At 35.6% G+C, this 26,232-nt stretch overlaps 1 protein-coding gene across 3 annotated transcripts in view; it reads left to right on the top strand.

The window, feature by feature from the left end:
• Positions 1-26,232, top strand: part of LOC148832732 (pituitary adenylate cyclase-activating polypeptide type I receptor-like) — a 129,281-nt gene that overhangs the window by 77,885 nt on the left and 25,164 nt on the right. For all 3 annotated transcript variants that reach the window (XM_088918560.1, XM_088918561.1, XM_088918559.1), the window contains exons 4-9: positions 12,304-12,411; positions 15,688-15,794; positions 20,621-20,718; positions 21,362-21,494; positions 23,568-23,721; positions 25,734-25,794. In XM_088918560.1, coding sequence (XP_088774686.1) covers positions 12,304-12,411; positions 15,688-15,794; positions 20,621-20,718; positions 21,362-21,494; positions 23,568-23,721; positions 25,734-25,794 — 661 coding nt within the window. The remainder of the gene's footprint in view (positions 1-12,303; positions 12,412-15,687; positions 15,795-20,620; positions 20,719-21,361; positions 21,495-23,567; positions 23,722-25,733; positions 25,795-26,232) is intronic.

Raw genomic sequence — 26,232 nt, 5'->3', positions numbered from 1 at the left:
ACACCATAGGAAAGCTCTGAATCTTTTTATAAGGCACTGTATTCATATTATAGTAGTTTGGTTTTTTTTGTAACTGGAGACATACAGTAGGTGGGTGGAATACAACTGCCAACATGAAAGCCAACTTTACTGTCATGAACATCTTGTAGCAAGTCCTGAAAGCTGTATTTCTTGGATATGTGAGCTAGAGCAAAAACAAAAAATATATTTAAATGCAATCATATGTGTTGAAATATGAATTAGTTCTGCATTTTATTTTAGTAAAATGCACATCAATGAATTTCCCAAACATACTGTAGCTATGCACATTAACATTAATATTCAAATTAACAGTAAGTGGGAATTGAGTAATAAACTGTAGTTGCATGTGCTGAATTTGGGTGGTGCTGTAATGAGAATAAACAAATGAGGTCTTCTGAACTAATTCACTACTTGAAGCCTAAACATGTAGGTTGAAGACATTGTCTTTTAATATTTCTTCTCTGTAGTACAGAAGATAGGTTCTCTAATTTGCACACAACAAAAAAAGGCCATGAAATAGATTATGTTAAAGCATAGAAAATGTTTTAAGCAACAGATCCAGGACTGACATTTCTGCACAGATGCTGCCATCAAGTGGAAATAACTTGGAAATATGAGCTAAAATAATCCCCTGCTGATTATTTTGGTTTGAAGATGAAAGCTTGAAAGGATTTGTTTATTATTTTATACAAGATAGTTGTTTGAAAATTGTTAGGCTATACTTGAAATATTTTTAATACACATTAAAATTTGAGAAATTTAGTTTTCCTTCACTTAGTAAATAGGAGAACTGCATGAAAATATTGATAGGATATTGAAGTAACTATTTTTTATAAGTGTAGAAATTATTTTGTTTCTGTCTTTGTTAGTTTGTGAAATAAAATAATTTATTAAAATGTATATCTTAGTAACCCAAAGCTGAGCTGACCACCATTATATACTCCCTGAAACCTTATATGGGTACAACCTTCTCCCAGCAGATGATATCAATCCTCTGATAACCTTATGCGGATTCAGTATTAACACTCTAGATGCGGCTGCTCTGTTACAATTACCTAAAGCTGTAGGTAAATAAAGGACATTAATAAACAGTCCTAACAAAAATACTGTATGTAATTTTCTTGGAAATAACTATAAATGCTAAAGATTAGTTATGAGAATTTTAGATTTACAACAGATATCATTACCTGTGACTTTATTACTAGAAATTCCCTATCGCAGTCTGTATACAATGATTGTTCAGGAAATTACTAAATTACCTACAGTACATATAGTATTTGTGTAGGTTTTTTTCGGTGCTATGGTTTCTTCCCACGGTCCAAAGACATGATGGTAGGATCATCATGGTAGGATGGTAGGAAGAAGCAGGAGTGGTCCAGCAGCCTCCAGGGCATGAAAACAAAATGCCCCTGACTCGCTGAAAGTCACTTGAGAGGCACTGCCTCAAGACTGGGCTAGGGCCCTCAGGGGATAGAAAGGAAGAGAGACAAACCCCCTCGACTTGCTGAAAGTCACTACAGTATGTGAGGCGCTGCATTGCAATTTGGAATGAATCCCTCAAGGGGGAGAAAAGAAAGAGAAAACATTCCCTGAGAAGCACTGCCCCAGGAGTAGAGAATGAAGAGAATGAATTTCCTTGAATCTCTGAGAGTCACTTGAAAAATAAGCGCAAGACGTCCCCTGACTCATTCAGAGTTGCTTTGGGAGGCATTGCCTCATGACTGGGCTAGGCCCTCAGGAGACAATGAGAGGAAAGTTAGTAAGTTAGTGATGCTCTGAAGAGTAAAGCCGGGGCTCCCTTCTGACTCACACTGTGAGAACCTCCCCAGGAGGGGATAAGGTGGTACTGCCACCATGAGTTCAGGGAAGTGAGCTTTACTTACCCCCCAGAGGGAGCATTGAATGCAAAGGCGGCACAAAAAGAAAGACGAGGGAGTTGGAGAGAACCCAGAACTTTAGACCTGAGCATTAATGTGGATAGAATTTAAATAGGAAGAGAGAAAAGTGAATAATAGAAGAAGAGGAGGATGCTCCCTTCTCCTCCAGAACCTCTATCTGGCAGGTATTATTTAATTGGCTTCTGGAAATGTTGGCCCTGGTGTGAGTGAGAGTTTGTCTTTTTGCATGTTAAATTTGCCCTGTTGTGGACTGGTATCCCGGCCAGGGTGCATCCTGTCTTGCTCCCTCTGATCCTGCAAAGGATGAAGCTTTTTGAAAATGTATTAATGGAAACCTGATTACCATTTACTGATCAGACACTTCATGAGGATTTCTGCTATATGTGTGCAAATGTGGAAAAAATATCCAACTAGATCTGTTTTGACTTATAGGCAAATAATAATAATAATAATAAGTTAAAAGGAGAGAACAAACAGTGCATAAAATAATTGAAAAGTAGGTATTACAAAACAAGTTAAAAATAAAACTTAGAAATTTGAAAATATTTTTTAACTTTTATTTCTAAATCAAGTGGGGAAACAGATTTATCAGCATTGACAAAATGCATTATCCAGGAATAAGTACAAAGTACTGTACAATAGTATACTTGCGGTAAGATGTGTTTTCAAATGATTTGTATTAATCTTGAAACATAATGCAACAAAATTGAAAATCTAAATACAAAAATAAATTATTATAAATTAATTAAATTCTAAAGAGAAGAAGAATTATCAGACTAAGCTGTCCGTTTTTTCCACTCGAAAAATATAATTTAACCATATTTCTTTCTGTGTGAGAATGACTCTACGGAAATGCAATCGAGTATTGTTTTTTTTAAGTTGAAAGTAATCTTAGTCTCCACCTGAAAATCTAAGCAGAATTTATCTTTGCATTTCGATCCATCAAATTAGGCTAGTGTCTCAGTGGAACGATCACATCTGAAATCACATTAATTAAATCGATGAGCGCTCTATCAAAGGATACTTCCCAAATCTGTGTAGTAATATGATGGTTTGAATTCACTGAAACCATTAGAAATTAGAACCATTAATATTGAGAGTTTATGGCTATTAGGAATCAATTGGACACAACAAAAAGCAATATATGCATATACTGTATTGTAGATTCAAAGTGTCCATCCATCCATTTACAGTATTTACTGCTTTATCCAATACAGGGTTGCGGTGGAGCCAAAGCCTGTCTGGCATGTTAAGGACAAAAGGCAGAATACACCCTGGCCGGGACACCAGTCCATCGCAGAACACATACAAACACAAACACGCACACAGTTATACCATGGCTAATTTTTCAAATAAATTAACCAGATAACCTACCTGTGTGTGTTTGCACTGTGGGAGGAAACCCACATAACATGGGTAAAACATTTCATGTCCTTACTGTACATAAAGCACCCCGAGAATTGAACCAGGGGCCCAAAACTGTAAAGCAACAATGCTAAGCACTGCACCACCAAGCTGCCCATCTTTAAAATAAACACTATACAATTTTATTTATGCAACATAATAAACCATACAATGTCATGATACAAATCACTGATCACTCACAGACTACAAAAATACTAATAACTAATAATTAAGGGTTAAAATGCATTGACTATTCCACTTGTTGTGTCACAATCGTAATTTAAATCAATCTTACATGACTATATTCAATATTCATACACCCAAAGTCAAGTAATTATTTACTGTTATGGACTTTTATAATGAAAATATTGAGTTTATACTCATCCAAAAAAAATGCTGGTCAGGGTCTTCTGTGGAGATTATGTAAGTTCTATTGGGAAAGGAGAGTCGTTCTGTTATGCGTTAATTTCGCCAGCAGCTCGATCACCCTGCAGTTCAAAACTGGCAACCCACTGAAGCTAAGCCAGTGTCCTGGCCAAATTGCCCCCTTGGCCTTTACCCGTCATGGCCTCCTAATAATCCCCATCTATGAATTGGTTTCATCACTCTGTTCTCCTCCCCACTGATAGCTGATGTGTGGTGAGCGTACTGGCACACTACGGCTTCTGTTGCATCATCCTGGTGGGGCTGCACATTGGTGGTGGTGGAGGGGAGTCCCCATTACCTGTAAAGCGCTTTGAGTGGAGTGTCCAGAAAAGTGCTATATAAGTGTAAGGATTTATTATTATTATTGTGCTAAGACAGCTTCTCCAGAGTGGAAAGAATTCCACTTACATTCAATCTGAACTGGCTTTTCAACAGGTTGTGCATAACGTCCAAATCTTGTTCATACATAAGTACGACAGAGGTGGGGAGAAACTCTTTTAACTTGTTCTGGTTGTGGCTGGTACTACTGAATATACATTGATATTTAGACATGTCAACAAAAGTGTAACTGTATTAATTTCATTCTTTAGGTGAAATTTCATTTGGCTAGCTAGTCACAAAATTTCTCTGGTCTTAAAGAAAGTCTTGGGCAGATTTCTGTTTATTTATGGTCTCTTTAAGCCTAGAATTTCTTGAACATAAGTTTGTTTCCTTGAAATTCAGGCAACGCTGGTCACAGTCATACTGTATATTTGATTAACTTGCCAGGTTCCCAAGTTTTGATGGAGAGAGAAGAAAATGTTTGTTTTAATTTGTCAATGATTCCTCTGTGGTTGGTTATCATTGGATGACTTGACAGGTGATCTGCATCTAGCCCTCATTCCAGATATTGTAAATCTCTCTTGGGTTAGTAGACAAAGAGGTGTTGATGTTAATCCCCGAAAATTTCAAAGATAGACCCATCCAATGATGCCATGTTTCGTTTGAAAGTTAGAACGTGCTTCTTAATAGTTAGGCCTACCGGAGATGAATTCCTAAAGACTTTAATCAGAGGATCCAGTTATTGTCCGTTCAAGACTACAGAAAAATTATTAAAAATCTTTTTGAATATTTAATTCTAAGCATAATAATATCCTTGCTGCTACATGTGTGTACAGTAAGTAGTGGGCACATCATGATTGCACCTGTAAAAAAAAGTTAATCTGAAACAGCTTGTGTGTTGTCTGCATTCTGCGTTCATGTTTAAATCAATTAGCTGGTGTGCAGAAAGAACATATTGTCCCAGTCAGGACTACTCTCCAGTATCCAGTTAGTCTAGTTATCTGTCTCATATACAGGAAATTGGGAGATGATTAATTTTAGATTGTAGAATAATGATGTTGAGAAGAAGCTGGACCATTTACTGTATAGTAACTGTTTAAACAATTAGATCAGCCTCTGTATGGGAGGCTACAGTAATGTCACATAGCATCTCATAGCGATTAAGAGAGGAGTAGAGACAGAAATACAGAAAATAAAAAGTGTGGTGCCATCCTGAGGAGTCAAAGTGGCCCAACATTGTCCTTCCTTCTTCATAACTAAACAAACTCCCCTTGGTCAAGTGCATGAACAGAACAATTTAAATATCAGTTGTCTCCCACATTTGTGTTGTGTTATGTTGATGGACAGGTGCACACTTCCAAACAACAAAAACTGTCGCTAAAAAAAATAAACCCAATATTTTTTTGAAAACTCAGTTTAGAAAAGGATAGAGCAAGGCCCTTAACCCCAACTGCTCCAGGGGTGCTGTACAATGGCTGGCTCTACGCTCTGACCCCAAGCTTTTCTCCCTGTCTGTGTGTCTGTGTCTCATGGAGAGAAAGCTGGGGTATGCAAAAAGATGAATTCCTAATGCAAGAAATTGTATATGGCTAATAAAGTGACCTTATCTTATCTTATATACCCAGATATCACACCACCTTAGAAAGTAGACAACCTGAAATATTTCACATGGAAAAGTATTTACAGTATGACTTGCAGCCACCAGTATTCATTCTAGCCCCTGTATACATTTTACGATTTGGGCAGACCAAATGGGTGACTGATTGGAGAAGCACTGTAATGTATTCCCTCTGTAAACTACTTCAACAAAAATCTATCCTTTAAATGTGCATATGTACTGTATGGCTATTTTATTATGGTCTATTTATTTTAAGTCAGTTTTAAATAGTTTGGATAAATTTGTAGTATCGCAATAAACATTACAAATATAAAGGGATTGCATACTGTACTGTACTTCATATTTTTGTTTGGCATTTATTCTCCCCGGTGACGGTTTTGGCTGTAAGATCACTTGTGAGGCATGAACCAGGGAGACTGCTGCAAGGGTGCAAGTGGACTGGAGGGAGGCGTGCTAAAAACATACAGGAATATGTATCATCTGTTCACCCAGGTCTCAAAGCAAATAAAGCCATTTTCCTCTTTTCACCATCAACTGCTCTGTTCGTGGCTCCTACTGAGAATTATGTGCTTATGGGGTTCCTGAGTTGCTGAGTCTGCATGAAGTTACTCCTCCTATTAATGCTAAATAAATATGCTGTGTGAAGCCTGCAGTATTCCAAATGAAAATACATGAGAGTGTTAGAAAAGGAGCAATACTTGTATTAAATGAAGTAATACAAATGAACTATTAAATGGAAAGATATTGCAAATTCCATTTTTGAAATCTTAAAGATTAAAAAAATAGTATACCTGTAGTTAACCTAGTAATATTAATCCAGCTTTAGATATGGAAGGTGGAATACATTTAAAACTATACAGTTATGGGGTGTTTTTTTAGAATTAATGATCCTATGGTAAAAAAACAACACATCATTTGCAAGGACTAACATCATTCAATAAGAAAATGCATTTCACAATGTTTAAGAGTGAGGTACAGTATAAGAAACTTTGGCTTAACCTGTTTGGCTGAGGGCCAAAGGGACAGCTGGAGTGATAGAGATGGGGAGGAGGAAGGATGTATTTATTAGTTTTAGGTTAATGATTAACAATGGTGAGGAACATTTCCTGCAGTGCTCTGAACTGAATACCTTAGCATACCTATTAATTGCTTACACTTACATAGCACTTTTCTGGACACTCCACTCAAAGCGCTTTACAGGTAATAGGGACTCCCCTCCACCACCACCAATGTGCAGCATCCACCTGGACCGCAGGGTGAGCGCCCCTTGCTGGCCCCACTAACACCTCTTCCAGCAGCAACCTTAGTTTTTCCCAGGAGGTCTCCCATCCAGGTACCAAGTCTAAACCTAGTTTAAAGTAATGAACAAAGTAAAGTAAAAGTTAAAGTAAAGTTAAAGTAAAGTAATGAACAAAACTCTAATGAAAGCTTAAAATTCAGATTTTTTCCCAAAATAATGTTTTGTCAATATATTTATCCCTCCTTTCTTCAGGGAGTACCACAACAATTTCTGCCATCTTTTTTATCCTTTATTAATATATATATAATATAGGTGAGCATTCTGGCGCACTATGGCTGCCGTCGCATCATCCAGGTGGATGCTGCACATCGGTGGTGGTGGAGGGGAGTCCCCATTACCTGTAAAGCGCTTTGAATGGAGTGTCCAGAAAAGCGCTATATAAGTGTAAGCAATTATTATTATTATATAACCATGGCTAACCTTGTCTACTTATTGACAAGCACTGTAGAGGAGGATACATAAAAAAACTGGTTCCCACAATAGTACTTATGCAACTCTGATTTTCATAAATCTTTCAACATCTCTGATCAATGTAAAATCCACAAAAAGCCTGTTTTTGAAATTTGTTGTACAAACTGTTGTTTGTTCTGTTCTACAAATAATAGGTTAATTATTAAAACTGAGATTAATTCAGATACGTTTTTATTCATTTTATTGAATAACAGAACATGGTACTGTTTAATTAACATCTGACAGTGCATGTTACATATTTATCTCAGTAATAACCACATCTAATGCAAAACAATAAAAACTATTTTGTCCCTGAATTGGTATAATAGTACATTAATTAGACCTGTATTTTTGGACATACGATAAGCTTCACATAAATCCTGAAAGCTTCTTTGCTTTTCATTGCTAGGATAAGTTTAGACATCAGTAAGGAATGCAAAAAAGAGACAAAAGGTTATCCATTCATTAAAACAAGGCCAAATTGGCTAGCTAATGTTTTATTCAAATTACTAACCTCTGCGCCAGAATAATTGGTAGTCTTTGACAGTCTCAAAGATACCCTCAAGCTGTTTGGGACTGCATATCTAATAATTAAAATACATCTGGTGCTGGTCACTGGTCGTGGCAGCTGTGATCATCTTATAGTACCTTATCTATATTTGCAGTAGTGCAGCTTTCGGTATAGCTAGAGGACATCACAGGACCAACACTAAAACATTACTTACAGGTATTATGAGATATAATTGAAAATGATGGACACATCAGGGGGTCACAAATTTAAATTGTACCCCAGTGTATTATGCATGGATCCATATTCTGCTTACAGATGAAGCCTGGCAAGGTTCCCAGCTGCTGTTAAGCACAGTTTCATTTGCTCAAGGGAAAAATGTAATTACAGTGCTGCTCTCTAGATATAAAAAATACACTTTTAAGTACAATTTGTTTTCTGACTTTGTTTTTGACATTGATTAGGGCATTTCAGTTTGTTTTCCTACGCAGGGGATTTAGATAGCAGAAATATTTTATACCTGTATGAGCCTCATTGACTTTTTAATCACCTTTGCCTTTCCTATTTTTCTGCTCTGTAGTCTAACATCCTAAAGGGCATACTGATATAATAATAATAATAATTAATAATAAATGCTTACACTTATATGGCGCTTTTCTGGAGACTCCACTCAAAGCGCTTTACAGGTAATGTGGACTCTCCTCCACCACCACCAATGTGCAGCCCCACCTGGATCATGTGATGGCAGCCATAGTGCGCCAGAACGCTCACCACACATCAGCTATTAGTGAGGAGGAGTAATGAAGACGATTCATAGATGGGGATTATTAGATATAATAAGATGGATGTCAGACATTCTCTAGATAGCTACCATCTTTAGCATGGGATTGTTGTACAAATAATTCAACTTTTCCAATTTCTATTACCATGTCTGTAGCCATGGAGACCAAATGTTTCTCTTGGTGCACTTGGGCACTGTTTTCTTAGGATAATCTTCTTCTCACCAATGCAGTTATCTAGACAAGGATTGTCCCACTTACAGAGTTGACATTTAATTCTGATTAGATTATTTGTAGTGGCAACAATCTAATAATCCTACAAAATAATCTCACAAATCTTTGGGGTTTTTTTTCCTTATCAGTTTTATCAGTGTGTATACTGCTGGGTATAACTTCCAAAACCAGTGCCTTGCAAGTATTATTTTGTTATCAGTATGTCTGTGTTACAGGTATGCGTTAATATAGGAAGTGTATAGTTATCTTCACTAACACAGACACATCCGTGTTGCACATGCAACTGAGTATTGTACTGTGGGGTAGAGCATTCTTACACTGATTTCTCATGATATTGTATTAAAAGAAATGTAGGACTAAGAAAATAAGGAATAATAAATAATAAATAAAGAAATACAGTAACTTAAAAACCATAACTATACATAAAATACCAATTAAAGGTACCTGCTTTTTTCAGGGTTTAGTAAGAACTGAATCTGTAATGGAGTGACTTACCTTCTGTTTGCTATTCTGTTCATGGCAGGAGAAAAGCTGACATCCTATTTGAAATGACTGAACTAGTCCTTGAAAGGAGAGCACATGCTACTTGATCTGAATAGCAATGACAAAGAGCCCTTCACTGGAACCATTAATTCCCCACTGCACAATAGAATAAGCTAAGAATAACAGTAGCTGTAACTGCTCATTTCACAACATTGGTATTCCAGCTAAATAGTACCTTGGGGTTGAGAAAAGTAGCAATTGTGTTGACAAAAAGACATCTACTGTCCTCTCATTGGCAACAGTGTTTTCAATTGTACCATCAGTCAAAACCAAAGCATTTTGGATCTGTAACACTCTGCTAAGGAGATACTTTTTTAATAGTAACGCGAACATGTGTTTAAGAAAACAGCCATTGTTCTTAAAAAACCTAAGTTGGTGTACACTTGGTTAGGCTATATTTAATTTCCTTATTAACATTCTGTCAGCTTTTTATGAAACAAGTTGAATTGCTGTGCTGCATATTTCGTCTGTTAGACATTCACTCTAACATTTTTCATGCTGTTCCATGTACAGTATAAATTAAATGAAATGGATATATACAGATTCAGTATCTTTTTTGTGCTTGTATGCTTAATTGCCAAATCTGATCTCCAGCACTAAATATTGCTATTTTACCACTATATCACTAATCAATGTAATATACTGCATATGAAAGTAGTATAGTCTAGATGGGTTTTGATGATGTTATTGATTCTGTTTAGTTATTATCATTTAATTAAAAATGCCAAAATGGCAAATTCTATTACATTTTAAATACAAAAAATATAATAATATCCCAGGTCTTTAATATTTTTATTTATTATTTTCAATGGAGTATTTGAGTATCACAGATTAATCTATTGTACAGTTTTATTCTAATAATAAGAAAATAAATTATATGATGTCTTAGATGGCCTTTTTTCACAGGGGCAACATAAGCTGTTCTGTGTGATGTGATCTGATGTACAGTTATCTTGCTGATGTACAGTTCAAGGATCAAAAGTTACGTTGGCATCTTAGTTCCCTTTTTAGTACCTGGACAACCTCATGTGCTAGATTTGAAATTGATTTAAACTTTTTATTGAAGTGATTTATTAAGTTTCTGCCATGTTTGTGATGTAGTAAAGAAGTGACATTTTAAAATTTAAAATTTGTATTTATGTTTTTTATTATTAAATATACTCTAGGTAAACCATATTTAAAGGAAAAAACATCTTTGTCCCCGAGGCACATTTACCAATTTTGATTAATATAATTGACCTGAAGTTTGAATGTATAAAAAAAATGAATTATTTTACAGTGACAAGTCAATTTATTGCACTAAAAATAATCTGCATTAGAGAAAATTGTGTTTTATGAATTGCTCACAAGTTTCAGTTTTCCGGACTTAAATCATCTATTGCATTTTATCTGTTTGTTGCCAAATGGTCTCCCTTAACAGCACTTAAAGAACAGGAAATTGCTTTAGTCTCCTGTGAAATTGCTTTGCATTATCCCAAAGTTAGTTAAATTCTTTCTTATTATGAGGCATAGATGAAAAATGCAAAAGCAAAATTGCAACATGTCAGGGTTACAGTTATTTCAGAGTTATGTCTTATCTTGAAGAAGTTAGATTTTCCCTGAACATTATTTAAATATTAACTTTAGAGTTGTAGAATAGGAATACAATATACAGTATATACATACAGATAGTGGCTGAAGGAAATGACACCTGGTAAATGACAGATACCAAGAGTATTATAGTTTCATACATGTGAGGCTCATGTATTAATTAAACAAATAATAACCCAGTGTGCTTTATTATGTATAAAAATGATGAACAGATCTAGTTGCTTATAATTATGATTGCCATGCCTGCCAGAGGAGAAAATTTCCATCTAGCCATCCATCAATTTTTAACTAACATTGGGCTGTGGGAGGAAACTGGAGAACCTGGCAGAAACCCATGAAAACACAACGAGAACATACAAACCTCACAAAGATAGCACACCAGGAATTGAACCCAAGACCTTACCACTGTGAGGTAGAAATGTTAGCCGCTGTGCCACCCAAGCATAAAATTTGAATATAATTTATTGAGAAAGAAGTATTTGGAACCAGCTGCTAGACTCTGCCGTGTGTAGAAGGCACATAATGATAAACTATTTAAGTTTTAAATGTTAAACTCTAAAATACATATCTGTAAAATAAGTTGTCAGCAATAAACTGCATTTTGGTCCTATCAGGGCTCCAATCTGGTTAAAGTTCATACCATTAATATACTGGTTCAGGGATAGAACATGTTAATGGATGCATTGAAATGTGTGAACACATTTAATGAGCTAGCATCATATACCCTAGCATAGCAAGTTTGCTCCTTGTCTTTGTTATGCATGTATGGAACTGGGAGATGTACCTGAGTTTAAATCAGAGGTTCCACATTTATATTTCAGTTCAGTTAAATTATAAATTTATAAGATAATTAATTTAAATTCTGTTACTATAATTGCATTATGACCATTGTGACATTTATCTGCTTTGGCAACACTGAGGTACAGCAGTCGGTGACAACGTCTAGTTTCAGTTTCCCCAGTTAAGAACTGAAGTAGATACAAAAAATCTTGTCTTACAGTAAGTATGCACAGTCAAGCCTAAACTTAAAAAGTCTATAGTGTCTTTTGTTTTATGCTTCTTTAGTGTTTTTACATTTTGAGGTGGTGCTGCTCCCTTGTGTTCAATCATGAAACAACCCTCGTCTTTCTTGGAATCTGAAGAGCACATATCTCATACTTCACAAAAATGTACTGTATGTTTATTCTTTGATGTTTTTTTTATCTTTACAGGATGTCCTGGGATGTGGGACAATATTACCTGTTGGCAGCCTGCTATGGTTGGACAAGTGGTCAGTGTCCACTGCCCAGCATTATTTCAAATCATAAACTCTGAAGATGGTGGGTAATTTTAAACTATTAAAATGTGTGCATGTGCTGAAATAAGAACGTAGTTCAAAATTGATTGAAATGCAGTTCTCAGTTTACGTTTGTGTGTTTACCTGGATTTATAGTTAAGAAGACAAAATATTATTAGAATGTAACTAACTATACTGTACCAGTGATTATTATTATTTTACTCTGTGCATTTTCTCATTATCATCTATGGTTGAATAACATTAAACAATTAACTAAAGAAGTGATTAATTCCTTTATGAACATTGGCACTCAGATTACTGAGGAATCATCACTTTACAAATTGCGATTGGTTGTAATTTTCCCTCTTCAGTATTTTATTGTATTCAGGGACTAACTATTAGATTGGCCAAAGCACTACCAACACAGAAGCTAAGAAAGCCTGATCATCATTAGTACCAGGATGGGCGACAACCAAGGAAAATGGGATTGTGTCTAGTGGTATTGGTGTGGAGCATTAGATGGCAGCATTTCAGGGGGTTATCTGGGACATGGGCTGTAGGAAATAGCATCCTTCAGATGAGGCATTAAAAAGAATCAGCATAACTTAGTCACTTGTACAATTTGGACTTGAACTTGTACAATTTGGCCATCGTAAATTTCCATCTTATTTCAGTTGGTGAAGCAGTTTTTCTTTCCACTACCAATCATCTGCTGTAGATAGTGAGACCTCTGGTGCAGAATATGATAATTGATAACTGTGGCTACATTGTTCAGCTGCTGCTTTTTAATTCTGCTAATTAAAAAATAAACTTATTTAATCAAAGCAAATAAAAGTAATGTGTTTTAAGGTCATCTAACTCATGACCTAAGGCTACCCAGACATGCTGTCAAATACCTTGGTTTCTTTCATTAAATATCTGGGTGAGCTTCTCAAATCTGTTAGGTACAAGCAATCAGTCCAACCAAATGAAAATGCCTTTCATTTGTAACCTTTATGCTTCTCCACCATTAACGTATTTGGCATCAAATAGAAATATATGTTTTCAGTTAGTTACATACATAAAATATTCAGGTGGGTAGCTGCGTCAGCATGTGTAGGCTGCAAAGGAAAAGGGAAGAAAGAAAACACAACGTTTCGGCTTTGGAGCCTTCTTCAGGTGTGAGCCAAAACATTGTGTTTTCTTTCTTCTCTTTTCAACAAGGAATAAACCTATTACTTGTTCCTATATAAAATATTCCTTCTTTTTATGCTAATTAAAATTTAAGAATTAACAGGATAAAAAACTCTGCATAAGTATGTCTAGTGTATGAAGAAGGGGATTTTTAACTACATAATTAATACTACAAAGGCAGCATAACAGATATTAATGAAGCTAAGCCAGGGTAACCTTAGCGTCTTATGCTTAAGCAAATCTGCTTTCTTGCCAGGCATTTTTAAGCTTGCAAAGTGAGAATTAGACTTCTCCAATGCTCCTGTAGAAGCTTTGAGACCCCCAGAAGAATAGGAGATGCTTAACAGTGTTTAACAGCACACATTTTAGAGTGAAGCACTTAATTTTCACTTACCCTGTGCGTACATGGAGGGTGTAACAAGGGCTTCAAATTAAAATGTTATGCATTGTATACAGATTCATCCTAAAATGAAGTAAATTAAACATTAAGAAAGCTGTTGTCCAAATGGTTAAATACGTAAACTAAGCAGAAAATGTATGTAACATTAAATAAAAATGTATGATAAAGAAGAGCAATATCCAATTAAAGAAAGAGTGTTTAATGAGTTGTATAAGAGGTTAAAAATTATTAGAAAAACTAAGATAATTAAATAAATATTATGATGGGGTTTAAAATAATAAGGTTTTCAGTGATACAACATCAAAAGAAAAAAATACAGTTTTTATTGAAAGGAAATGGCTGATGTATTCAATGGACATTTCAATAATGTGTTTATCAAGAAAGAAATCAATAACATGCCTCAGGCTGAGGATAGACAAAGCTCTGAAGTGAATATTATCAATATAGAAGAAGTATATATACAATAGCAGAATTGTTCCAGATTTGGTACAAGCACAAGTACAAATAAAACCTCATTTCAAATACTGTATACAAGCACATTACAGTTTGACCACCACATTACAAATAAGTTGTCTGATGCTCTGGAATAAGATACTGTACATTCCAGGAATTAAACTAATGCTGTACTCTGACAAGCTAAAAGAAAAACATGTTTTAAGAAGTTTGTATAGAGAAGACCTTGAAGGAAGTCACTAGAAGTCACCAGTGAAAACAAAGTAGAAATGAATTTAATAAGGAGGATTTTTTTTGCTTAAAGTTTTGCGGGAGTCTGAAACAAGCTACCCAGCCACATTATCAAAGATAATACCTTATTTTCTTTCAAGAAATATCTGGGTGAATTTCTGAGATCTGTTCGGTACAAGTAATCAATCCAAATAGATGGGCTGAATGTGCTCCTCTCATTTGTAACTTTTCTTATACTCTTATGAATTTACATTACATTTTAAAATTAAATGAGAATGTATGAATACATTGTACTATATATTATGTAAAAGGAGAGAATATATCTAAGGTTTGATTTGCTATTGAACTGCTGTCATATACAGTGTTACATGCATTCCTGCCTGCAAAAAGGAGAAAAAAGCACTTCACATTTTGTGGAAAAAATGCAAATTCTGCACATTGCATTTATACAGTATGTACAGTAATGTCTCTATTGTATATGGCATCACTTTGATGATTAGGATGACATCCTTTTAGAAATGATGTATGAAAAATTGTATTATCATTTTATTATCATTTCAGATATTATAACTATAAACATTTTAAATAATACATTCTAATATATGAAGTACATTTTAAACATCAAAAGTCAAAATAGAAAAACTGACTAAAATTATGCTTTGTGATTTTATAATTAGAATCATTTGATATAGCACAGTCAAAATAGCCACACTTCACCTCAATATTTATTGTAAATAACATCTGCTTTATGGGAATTCTTTAAAACAGCCTTGTGATATCAAAAAGGACATCACACGGTGTGAACTGACTTTGTCTCAAACTTTAATTACTTTACAAATTATCTGCAAAATTAATGTTGTGAGAACATACTCTCATGAATTAACTATCCTCTTCTTACTGTTATCATTAATAATCCATTCCACCACTTTTATTTTCAGTACTACTGCATATTAGCCTTAAGTTACTTCTGATGCAATGTGGTTAACGATGTTCCATTACATTTCAATTAAGAGTTAGATATTGTCTCAATGAATTCATGAATGTTAAATGTCTTCTTTTCAGATTTGGGAAAAATTAGCAGGAACTGCACTGAAGATGGCTGGTCTGAGCCTTTCCCACATTACTACGATGCCTGTCTCATTGAATTTAATGAAAATGCAACTAAACCAGTAAGTATCTTTGTGATGGATCATCGTCACTGGACTTCTAGAACATCATGTTATATGTATTACAGTATGTGTAATATGTTTGATTTAAAGTTTCTGTTTAAAGTCCTGGGATGAGGTTTGTTGTATGAGGAGTATTTGCTGTGTGAAATGACCTAAGTTTGTCATTTCTTTTAAGTCATTTAGCTGTAGGTTTATTAACTAGGTTTATTAAAGGCAGGAATAAAGACCATGATGGTGAAGGATTAGTCCTTTTAATTGAAGCTGTTTTCCTCTTTTAAAGAAGAAAAGGAGTTTAAATGGGTCCCCTTTATAATTCTTTCTGAAATGTTAGAAAGAGGGAAATAACTGGCAGAGAAGACACTGGTTGCCCAGCGTCTTTAGAAAGTAGTGAACTTTTAACTTATTTCATCTTTACATCAAAGCATGCCTCTAAAATGTTATACTTGAGAAGCCAACATAAAAGTTAAAATGAAAAGTTTTCTGAAAAGCAAACTATTGTGGCATTTCAAGTGGCTTAAATTAAAGTTATTCAAAGATTCAACAGATTGAGACCTGCAGAATATATACCATTGGTTTGACTCTGGGTTGTTATCAGTTCACTCTGACCCTCTTTCAGATGATGATACATAATTGCCTAAATCCCACAGAGATAAGGTTTGAAAAAATCAGTCAAGAAATCATTGGCCTGTGGTATAACAGCAACCCCTTTGACTTGTAATTGTTACAGCCACAGACTGAGATCCTTGTCAGCTCTTGTAGTAGACCCTATGCGATGCGGTAAGAGCTGGAGAAAACAGGAGGCGTGGTAAAAGGAAACACACAGGGGTTTAATAGTGCACAAAATAATAGTGACAGTCCGTGAGACAGTGAACGGGGGAGACAAAGAACGGCATCCAAATCCAAACGGGTCCAAAGTCGGGTCAGGGCACAGTCCGGGAGTCCAGCGGTAAGTAATCCATCCTGGGACGCGACAAGGTTAAAATCCCCGGGAAGGGGGAAAAACACGAACAGACAAAACATGGAGGTCCAAGGATGACGGGGCGAGATCCTCCAGACCCCGGGCTCAGGAAGTGGGAGGTGTCGGGGATGAGGCCTATGCCCTTAGGAGACGGACATAGGGTTTCCTGGTGCTAGGTGGGCCTCGCGACATCCTTACCCTAATGATGAGCCCCGACGACTGGAGGAGCTAGTCTTTAAATAATACACCTAAGAAGGTACACCTAGGGAGCTTAATAACAGGAGTAGTGGAGCGCCCTCTAGGGAGGGATGTCGGACCTGACGGTAATGTGGCTGTAAAACTGCTGCAATGACAGTAGCATTCAAAGAGCTACAGTACATAACTCATAACTTGCCTAAACACCATGGTCATGCTGTACAAAAAGTCGCCAGTGGTCCTGTAACAATAACTTTGAATTAATAAAAATGGTGAGTCTAATCAAGTTGGTTTAAAAGTAGAATAACATTTTCAAAATGTTTTGCTAGTTACTTTATTTTTTGTGGTTATTACAGAGGCTACATACAGCATATAATTTCAGTTTATACCTACTGTATGTTCATTTTCATATCATCACATACTGTACTGTAAGTATGACTTATGCTACGCTGTATCTTTCCTGGGTAATTGAAAAGTGAAAACAAAATGGGATTTTTTTTCTAAGAAAATCCATGGATGTTGTCTTAGAAGCAACTGCACTTTATTGTTTGATTGTTTTGTGTTGAGTAAAAGACTTTAAAAAAACTATAATGTGTTTGGTTAATGTTTTGACACAACTAGTCCAAAAACAACCTGTATTGTGGAAATCATGAAATTCTCTGATATCGAATTAAAGTGGTAAAGCCTATCAAAATATTTGATCATTCTGATGGAAGTACTTAAACCACTTTTAGTGAACATTTTTGCACAGTGATTCATTTTTATAAAAGAAGGATAAAATTCAAATTTCTCCCTCCCTCCACTATACTGATACTGTATATCTGTAGCTTGTTGAACATCCCTTTTGCGCATTTTTCTCACACAATTTTGAAAATTGACCTTTGAAAATGCTACAGTATTCGCCATGGCTTCTCTTTTTTCTGAAGACAATGTAAGCAACAAGTCTTTTGTACCCTACAGTTCCCACAGCTTTCAACACTACCTTTCCACCTCAATCCAGCAGTTCTTTGACTTCTACCTCTCCAGACACCAGGAAAAACAGCCTCCCTACAGACCCTTTTTCATCCTCCATTGCTTCTCACTTAGCTCCCTCACCATTATCTCCTCACACTTGCTGATCTTCCAAGCAAGTCTAGACTCAGCAATGCAACCAACATTCACCTCCTTCCTGCCAGGATCGGAGAGAAGAAATATCACCTCCACTTTGATCTCTAGGCTCAGCATAATTTCACCACTCCTAGCATAAATTGACTGATTCTCAGTTCTGACTTCTCCCTGCATGATGTAAGCTCTGAGCATGCCTTAAATTTGACTAAACTGGTGGGTAGAAATGCTGGCTTGTCAAATCCAACATTTCTAATACTTGTAAAGATCATAGTGGTTGACCTGAATTTTGGGCAACTTTTCATGATGTGCCGGTAAAGTAAATGTTACTTTGCTGCCTGTCTCACTTTCAGGTGCTGAAGCAGCCCAACATTTTGATAGTGACAGAACTTCTCTGTGGATTTAATTAATTATATCCTCTCTTTAGTTCAGAATTTTTAGGCATTGCTTGTTATGGTTCCATCATCTTCTGCATCTTGTTTTTTTCCCCTGGTTTGTTGTCCCATGCTTCTTGTCTTTTGTGTCGGTTCCTGGATTCACCTCACCAGTTTTTGGATATTACAAAGTGCCCGAACTGCACTGTTTCTCGACTTTGGTTTTGGATTGTGTTTCATTGTTGTCTTTCTGGATTGCCTTCCTGGTTCTGGATTTTTTCTTGTTTTAAGACTCTGGCTGTGGATTGCACTTTATTGACCTCATCTGAATGTCTGTTGGAACCTGCATAGGCTCCAGTTCTTGTATTTCTGAGCTGTCAGTCAGCCCTTACATTGTTCTTGACTATAAGCCTTTCTTTGCCTCTTTACCACAAGCTACATTCCATTTGATTATTATGGTTCTCTCCATTTTCCTTTGCTCACGTCTGTTAAAAGCACAAGCCTCTCTCACTTTTTGATCATGAGTTTTGCTATGCACAACATTCTTTCAGTCTGGATTTCTCTTTTCTTTGCATCATGTTTTTCTGTTACATCTCCTTGGATTATGGCTGCAGGGTAAGATTAGGTCATGGCTCCTGCCCTTGAAGGATGTGAATAGTGTCACCTTCTTTCATAGCATTTTCCCTCTGTATCCCAGGGATCTCCAGCTTTACTGAAACTACTCTGTTTTTGGCTTTTGCTTACAGTAGACAAATGGGTTCTGGCTTTGAAATCCCGAACTTTTTCCTTTACTACATAAAAATACATTCCTTTGCATTCCTCTGTTACTCTGTTACAGTATATAGCCTCCCAGCACTTTATCTCTGAATGACTTTCAAGGGTTCCAATGAACCTTCCATATCCCCTTTTCTCTGCCTAGCCTTCTAATATCTATCCTTCTTTATATCATTTTCTTGATTTTCTTGCAATAACAAAAAAAAAACCTACCTTAACATCAAAGTAATCCTGTAAAGACTCCATTCATTGCTTGTCAACTAGACTCTAGAAGCATTATTTCTTCTGGCCTTCTTCATATTTTTCTATTGTGCCACATTCATTGCCATTAGACACACTATTTGCCCTCATCTTTATCACTGTTTATCAGTCCTTTTGTTTGCTTTCACTTTCCAGAAACTCCTCCTGAATTTATTTAGCATCTTCTGCAGCCATCAAGGAATACCAGTAATCACTAACATAACTATAAGATTGGCATTCCTCTGAAACCTTACAAATAAAATACAGAGCTCACAATCTGCTATTAATTATTAACTAATCTGCATTAGTTTTTTGAGGTCCAATTAGTCTCTGGGGGTTCTGTCAATCGTGTCCTTATGGCAAAGCTTCTGTTCCCTCAGCCATGTGACTTACACTAAAATAAATTTCCAATGCTGCTGTCTCTATGTCACATTCATTGGAATTTTATTGAGATTGAATTCTAATCTCACCCACTTCTGCTCGATTTCATATAGATATGTCTCCTGATGAGTGCTCCTTTTGTGCATATTTCTTGCAGCTCTCCCTCCATCCCATCATGATTTCTTCCTCAGGAAAGTGAGGAGGGTTCTGTCAGTCTTGTACCAATGCCAGGCTGCTGTTTCCTCAGCCATGCGATTTATGCCAAAATGCGCAATACTTACAGTTATGTCTCTGCAACACATTAACCTTTCTGTGTTAATTAGAATTTCAACAATAACCTAACAAAACAGTTTGCAGATTCATGCAGTGTATGAGCAAGAACTATGGTAAAAACACAGTATAACAGTAAACCAAAAGAGAAAAAGAATAGCTACTGTGTAACAGAAGATACCTTGCTGTGATGGTTATTAAAGATAGGATAGATTCATGAAAAAAAGTTTAAATAATCTACCATAGCATATTTATTCTGGGCATTTTCTTTTAAGTGTCATTATTATGCAGGAAGGTCAAAGAAAGTTGTATTTATGGATATAAATGGCTTGATATAAAAAGCATAGAATATCAGTTACATTGTCAATTACAATACATTAGAAGAGCACAAAAGAAAGGAAATATCAAATTAGGAAAAATACCAAAGCTATTTGTGATTTTTCTGTGTATGGTGTGTATGTATGTTTTTAATGATAATCGGATAATTTAAATGTCAATTGATTTAAAATACTTTAATATTTGTTTTTCAGGATATGTACTATGCGTCAGTCAAAGCCCTGTATACAGTGGGATACAGCACATCTCTTGTCTCTCTTACTACTGCAATGGTAATACTTTGTCGTTTTAGGTATGTACTGTGTTTTTGCCTTGACCCTTGACATACAGTACCTTCTGCTGAATAATCACAGTAAAAGTATATAAGGAACAAGTAAAGGTTTATTCCATGCTGAAAAGAGAAGAAAGGAAATACAACGTTTCGGCTGTGTAGCCTTCTTCAGCTGACACCTGATGAAGGCTCCACAGCCAAACATTGTGTTTCCTTTCTTCTCTTTTTAGCATGGAATAAACCTTTACTTGTTCCTTTGCAGCCTATGCATGCTGATGCAGCTACCTACTTGTAAAAGTATATAGTTTATCTAAGCCTCTAAACTTTGTTCACTCCTGTTCAAAACTGTTTAAATCAGATGTTGTATGTGGTTGATGTGATTACCACTTCCATTAATCTTGTGTATCTTGTTATAGCAAAATTCATGTTATAAAACACAAGTTCTTGCTAAACAATAAAGATCTGAAAGGAAGGGTGGTTTAATTATTTTTCAAACTATTATGAAAACACTTTTTAGGTTTTCTCTCCTGTGGAATTTTTAAAAAAAATAATTTCTTAAAAGCTATGTGCAAGCTGAAGACAGATATAGTAGAAAATAGGTGTTGTGTTGAAACCAGTAGTAAATAAATAATATACTGTAAAGAGTTTTTTTTTCTCGTTTTAGAAAACTTCACTGCACCCGGAATTTCATTCACATGAACCTATTTGTGTCTTTCATTTTACGTGCCATATCAGTATTTATTAAAGATGCTGTACTCTATGCTGAAGAAGACTCCCAGCACTGTCCAATTTCTACAGTAAGTAATAAACAGAACTTAAATAAGAGTGTAATTTAAGCAAGAATGTAATTCATTAAGTAATGCTCCCTTGTTCTGAAAATGCATACTTTCTGTAGAATTTCCAAAGACATGGTTACTTTTGAAATTTAAGTAGTTATTTTTGTTAAGGAGTAAAAAAAATGTATTTACTGTTCTTTGGATGATTGACAAGCCTTTTAAGAATTAGAAGATAACATTTCAAAAGAAAATAAATTGATTACTTAGCTAAAAGCTAAGTTAAAAGCAGTTATGTATATACTGTAGCAGTTCCCCATAACATTAAGTTTCTAGGCATTCAGAAGCTTGAGATCTTTTCCTTTTCCAAAGTTCTCCTTTCTTTCAGAGTTTCTCTCAAACCTCTAAGCTCTTATTCTGTAACTTTCTTGAACTATTCAAACTAAACGGACCTCGAGTGTGGGGTGGGTAGGGTAATGGAATCACCTTTACAAAAAGTAAAAGGATTCTACATTTCATGTGAATTTTATTACTGGTTATTAAAATGTTTGCACTATAAAAGAAAACTTTAAATCAACATTTTAATATGTGAGTTTCTAAAGCAATGTGAGACAGATTTTGAAATATGATCAAAGAGTTGGTTTTATGTCAATGGGAAAAGTTTAAAAAATCGTGATGGCAAACGAGGGAAAACAGCATCAGGAAAGAGGAACAGTGGTCGCATGTCGAAGCTCACCTCACCGACAGGGATAGTTCCCCTTAAAGGGGAACCATAGTCCCAATAAGCATGATGTACTGTACAATTGAATAAGTACAGGTTGTGCAGCAGACATTTCACGCCAGAAATATTCAAACATGATCTGCATGCTGGATTAACTAGTATGTTGTATTTGTCAACAAAACCATCTCTAAGTCTATATGTTGAATTCAGTTCAATTGCACTCATTTAAATTAGCTGTTCAGGTGACGACACAGGCCATGGCACAGCAAGCCCTCCAAAAATATAAGTCCTGCTAGAATTTTTCTTCTAGGTGTGATGTGCCATAAGTAACCATCGATGTAAATGACAGAACATTTTTGAAAAATTTGAAAATGAATGTGAGTGTTGGTTGGCAGGTTATTCTTGTTTTCTAATACCTAGATAAATTATTTAAAAAAAACATGTTGCCTTAAATGTGTTGGCTTCATGAAAATATTCTCTATTAACACAGTAGCAAAATTTGCTTGGTCTAAAGCATGTTTAATGTAATGGGGTCGGTTTCGCATCACTGGAAGTTTTGTTGCCATGTTCTGAATTGCAGACAATGACGGCAGTATGGAGCTACGCATACATTGAAACTTATGTTTAAGTCAAACTACTTGACTTAAGTCAAATACCTTCTACTGCCTTCCCAATCACCACACTCATCTTAACATCATTGAACCTCATTGAATTGGAGGTTCTGGAATAGAATTCCACCTCCTTCATCTGTCAAAGAACTGGAGGCTTTCCTTCTTGAAGAATGGTCCAGTGTACCAATAGAAATAGTTCAAAACCTTTATAACAGCATTCCAATAAGGATTAAATATGTTCTGAAGATAAAGGGTGGCCTGAGTTATTAAGGCCTGAGCCTTATTAGTTATTATTAGTTATTAGTTAAAACATATTCATATTTACTTGTGTTGCCAATATTTTGTCCATCACCAATATTTCCAGGTAGAGTTGTTAATTATCTATTCTTTTTTTCTTGGAAGTAATGCAGAATACATATAGACGATTCAATCTTCATGCAATACATTTGAATGGACACTCAAAAGTGTATGATCATATCATTGTAGAAAATTCTACATGAACTTAATGGACTGTTTCTTTACATTTTCTATACTTGTTGTCATGATTTTGTTGGAATAAACCTTTAAGTGCTGGTATAGTATAGTGTATAGTAATTATATTGCAGAATCTTTCTGAAAAAAAAACAACTACAGTAATTTGCCTAGATAACCCCTTCTGTCTTAAAATAATATTGTACATGTTTTTTGAGTGTCCAATACAGTACATAAAGGTTTTGTTGAATACTTGCATTCAATATTTGACTTATAATTTATTATTTTTTCCAGGTCGAATGTAAAGCTGTGATGGTTTTCTTCCATTACTGCGTCATGTCAAACTATTTCTGGCTGTTTATTGAAGGACTTTATCTTTTTACTTTGCTGGTGGAGACCTTCTTTCCTGAGAGAAGATATTTTTATTGGTATACAATCATTGGATGGGGTAGGCTAACCTTTCTTTGGAAACTTTTAGCTCATAACATTTTTTGTGTTTTCATTTTCCAGAGGTTATAGGAGATTGCTAAACACAATATTTTGTAGGTTTAGTAGGTGAACAATTTGAGAAATACACAATGAGAATCATGATATACAGTGGTGTGAAAAAGTGTTTGCCCCCCTTCCTAATTTCTTATTTTTTTGCATGTTTGTCACACTGAAATGTTTCAGATCATCAAACAAATTGAAATATTAGACAAAGATAACACAAGTAAACACAAAATGCAGTTTTTAAATGAAGGTTTTTATTATTAAGGGAAAAAAAAATCCAAACCTACATGGCCCTGTGTGAAAAAGTGATTGCCCCCTAAACCTAATAACTGGTTGGGCCACCCTTAGCAGCAACAACTGCAATCAAGCGTTTGCGATAACTGGCAATCTTTTACAGCGCTGTGGAGGAATTTTGGCCCACTCATCTTTGCAGAATTGTTGTAATTCAGCCACATTGGAGGGTTTTCGAGCCTTAACCGCTTTTTTAAGGTCATGCCACAACATCTCAATCGGATTCAGGTCAGGACTTTGACTAGGCCACTCTAAAGTCTTCATTTTGTTTTTCTTAAGCCATTCAGAGGTGGACTTGCTGGTGTGTTTTGGATCATTGTCCTGCTGCAGAACCCAAGTGCGCTTCAGCTTGAGGTCACGAACAGATGGCCGGACATTCTCCTTCAGTATTTTTTGGTAGACAGCAGAATTCATGGTTCCATTTACCACAGCAAGTCTTCCAGGTCCTGAAGCAGCAAAACAGCCCCAGACCATCACACTACCACCACCATATTTTACTGTTGGTATGATGTTCCTTTTCTGAAATGCTGTGTTACTTTTACGCCAGATGTAATGGGACACACACCTTCCAAAAAGTTCAACTTTTGTCTCGTCAGTCCACAGAGTATTTTCCCAAAAGTCTTGAAGATCATCAAGATGTTTTCTGGCAAAACTGAGACGAGCCTTTATGTTCTTTTTGCTCAGCAGTGGTTTTCGTCTTGGAACTCTGCCATGCAGGCCATTTTTGCCCAGTCTCTTTCTTATGGTGGAGTCATGAACACTGACCTTAACTGAGGCAAGTGAAGCCTGCAGTTCTTTGGATGTTGTTGTGGGTTTTTTTCTGACCTCTTGGATGAGTCGTCGCTGCGCTCTTGGGGCAATTTTGGTCGGCCGGCCACTCCTGGGAAGGTTCACCACTGTTCCATGTTTTTGCCATTTGTGGATAATGGCTCTCACTGTGGTTCGCTGGAGTCCCAAAGCTTTAGAAATGGCTTCATAGCCTTTTCCAGACTGATAAATCTCAATTACTCTGTTTCTCATTTGTTCCTGAATTTCTTTGGATCGCAGCATGATGTCTAGCTTTTGAGGATCTTTTGGTCTACTTCACTTTGTCAGGCAGGTCCTATTTAAGTGATTTCTTGATTGAGAACAGGTGTGGCAGTAATCAGGCCTGGGTGTGGCTAGAGAAATTGAACTCAGCTTTCCAAAGATGTGATAAACCACAGTTGATTTATGTTTTAACAGAGGGGGCAATCACTTTTTCACACAGGGCCATGTAGGTTTGGATTTTTTTTCCCCTTAATAATAAAAACCTTCATTTAAAAACTGCATTTTGTGTTTACTTGTGTTATCTTTGTCTAATATTTCAATTTGTTTGATGATCTGAAACATTTCAGTGTGACAAACATGCAAAAAAATAAGAAATCAGGAAGGGGGCAAACACTTTTTCACACCACTGTATATATATATATGTAATATATTTATTTTTCTCAGTGGTTTAATTAAAACCAAAAACTAGATTTTTTTGTGTTGAAGAAAATATGACTGCTCGTTCCCTTCTCTTATTCTGTTCAATACATGTAATTGTATACAATTAATATTTACAGTACATATTTGAAATTAATTTAATAGAAGATTCAAAACATTCAATTAATCTGCAAATAGAAGATACATTTCTGCATTTTAATGTATTTCCAGGCACACCTACAGTATGTGTTACAATATGGGCAGTACTCAGACTTCATTTTGATGACACTGGGTAAGTAATTTTCAGTAACAACACTCTAATTATTCTATGTTCTGTGGTGTTTATATTTTTTCAATGCCCTCTCTGTTGTCAAGTTCTGTTAATGTCATATTTGCTTGTTTGTTTTTAATTTATATTTCACCATTTAGTCATACATAAGTGTTCAGTTTTAAGGACTTGGGAGATTAAAAATTAAAATACTTATTAAGAACACTATATGTCCTGTGGCCTTAATGCAGTATTTTCTGTAGACATCGCTTATGCAGTAATTCTCTATTTCAGAAATCAAAAAAGATTTTAAAGAGGCAGCTGTTGTGTATAAGCACTTAAACATATTTCCATTAATTCATAGAAAATAATTTGTGCCCATTGTTATTCAGTTTTTGAAAACTATTTGTAAAAGCCTGAATGGGTTCTTTTGTTTCACGCACTGTGAATAGAAATACTTAA

This window comes from Atractosteus spatula, chromosome 6 (genome assembly GCF_055471065.1).
Source record: "Atractosteus spatula isolate fAtrSpa1 chromosome 6, fAtrSpa1.hap1, whole genome shotgun sequence".
NCBI classification, from domain to species: Eukaryota; Metazoa; Chordata; class Actinopteri; order Semionotiformes; family Lepisosteidae; genus Atractosteus; species Atractosteus spatula.
The sequence above is the reverse complement of the archived record's forward strand: the minus strand, read 5'-3'. Positions and strand labels throughout refer to the sequence as shown.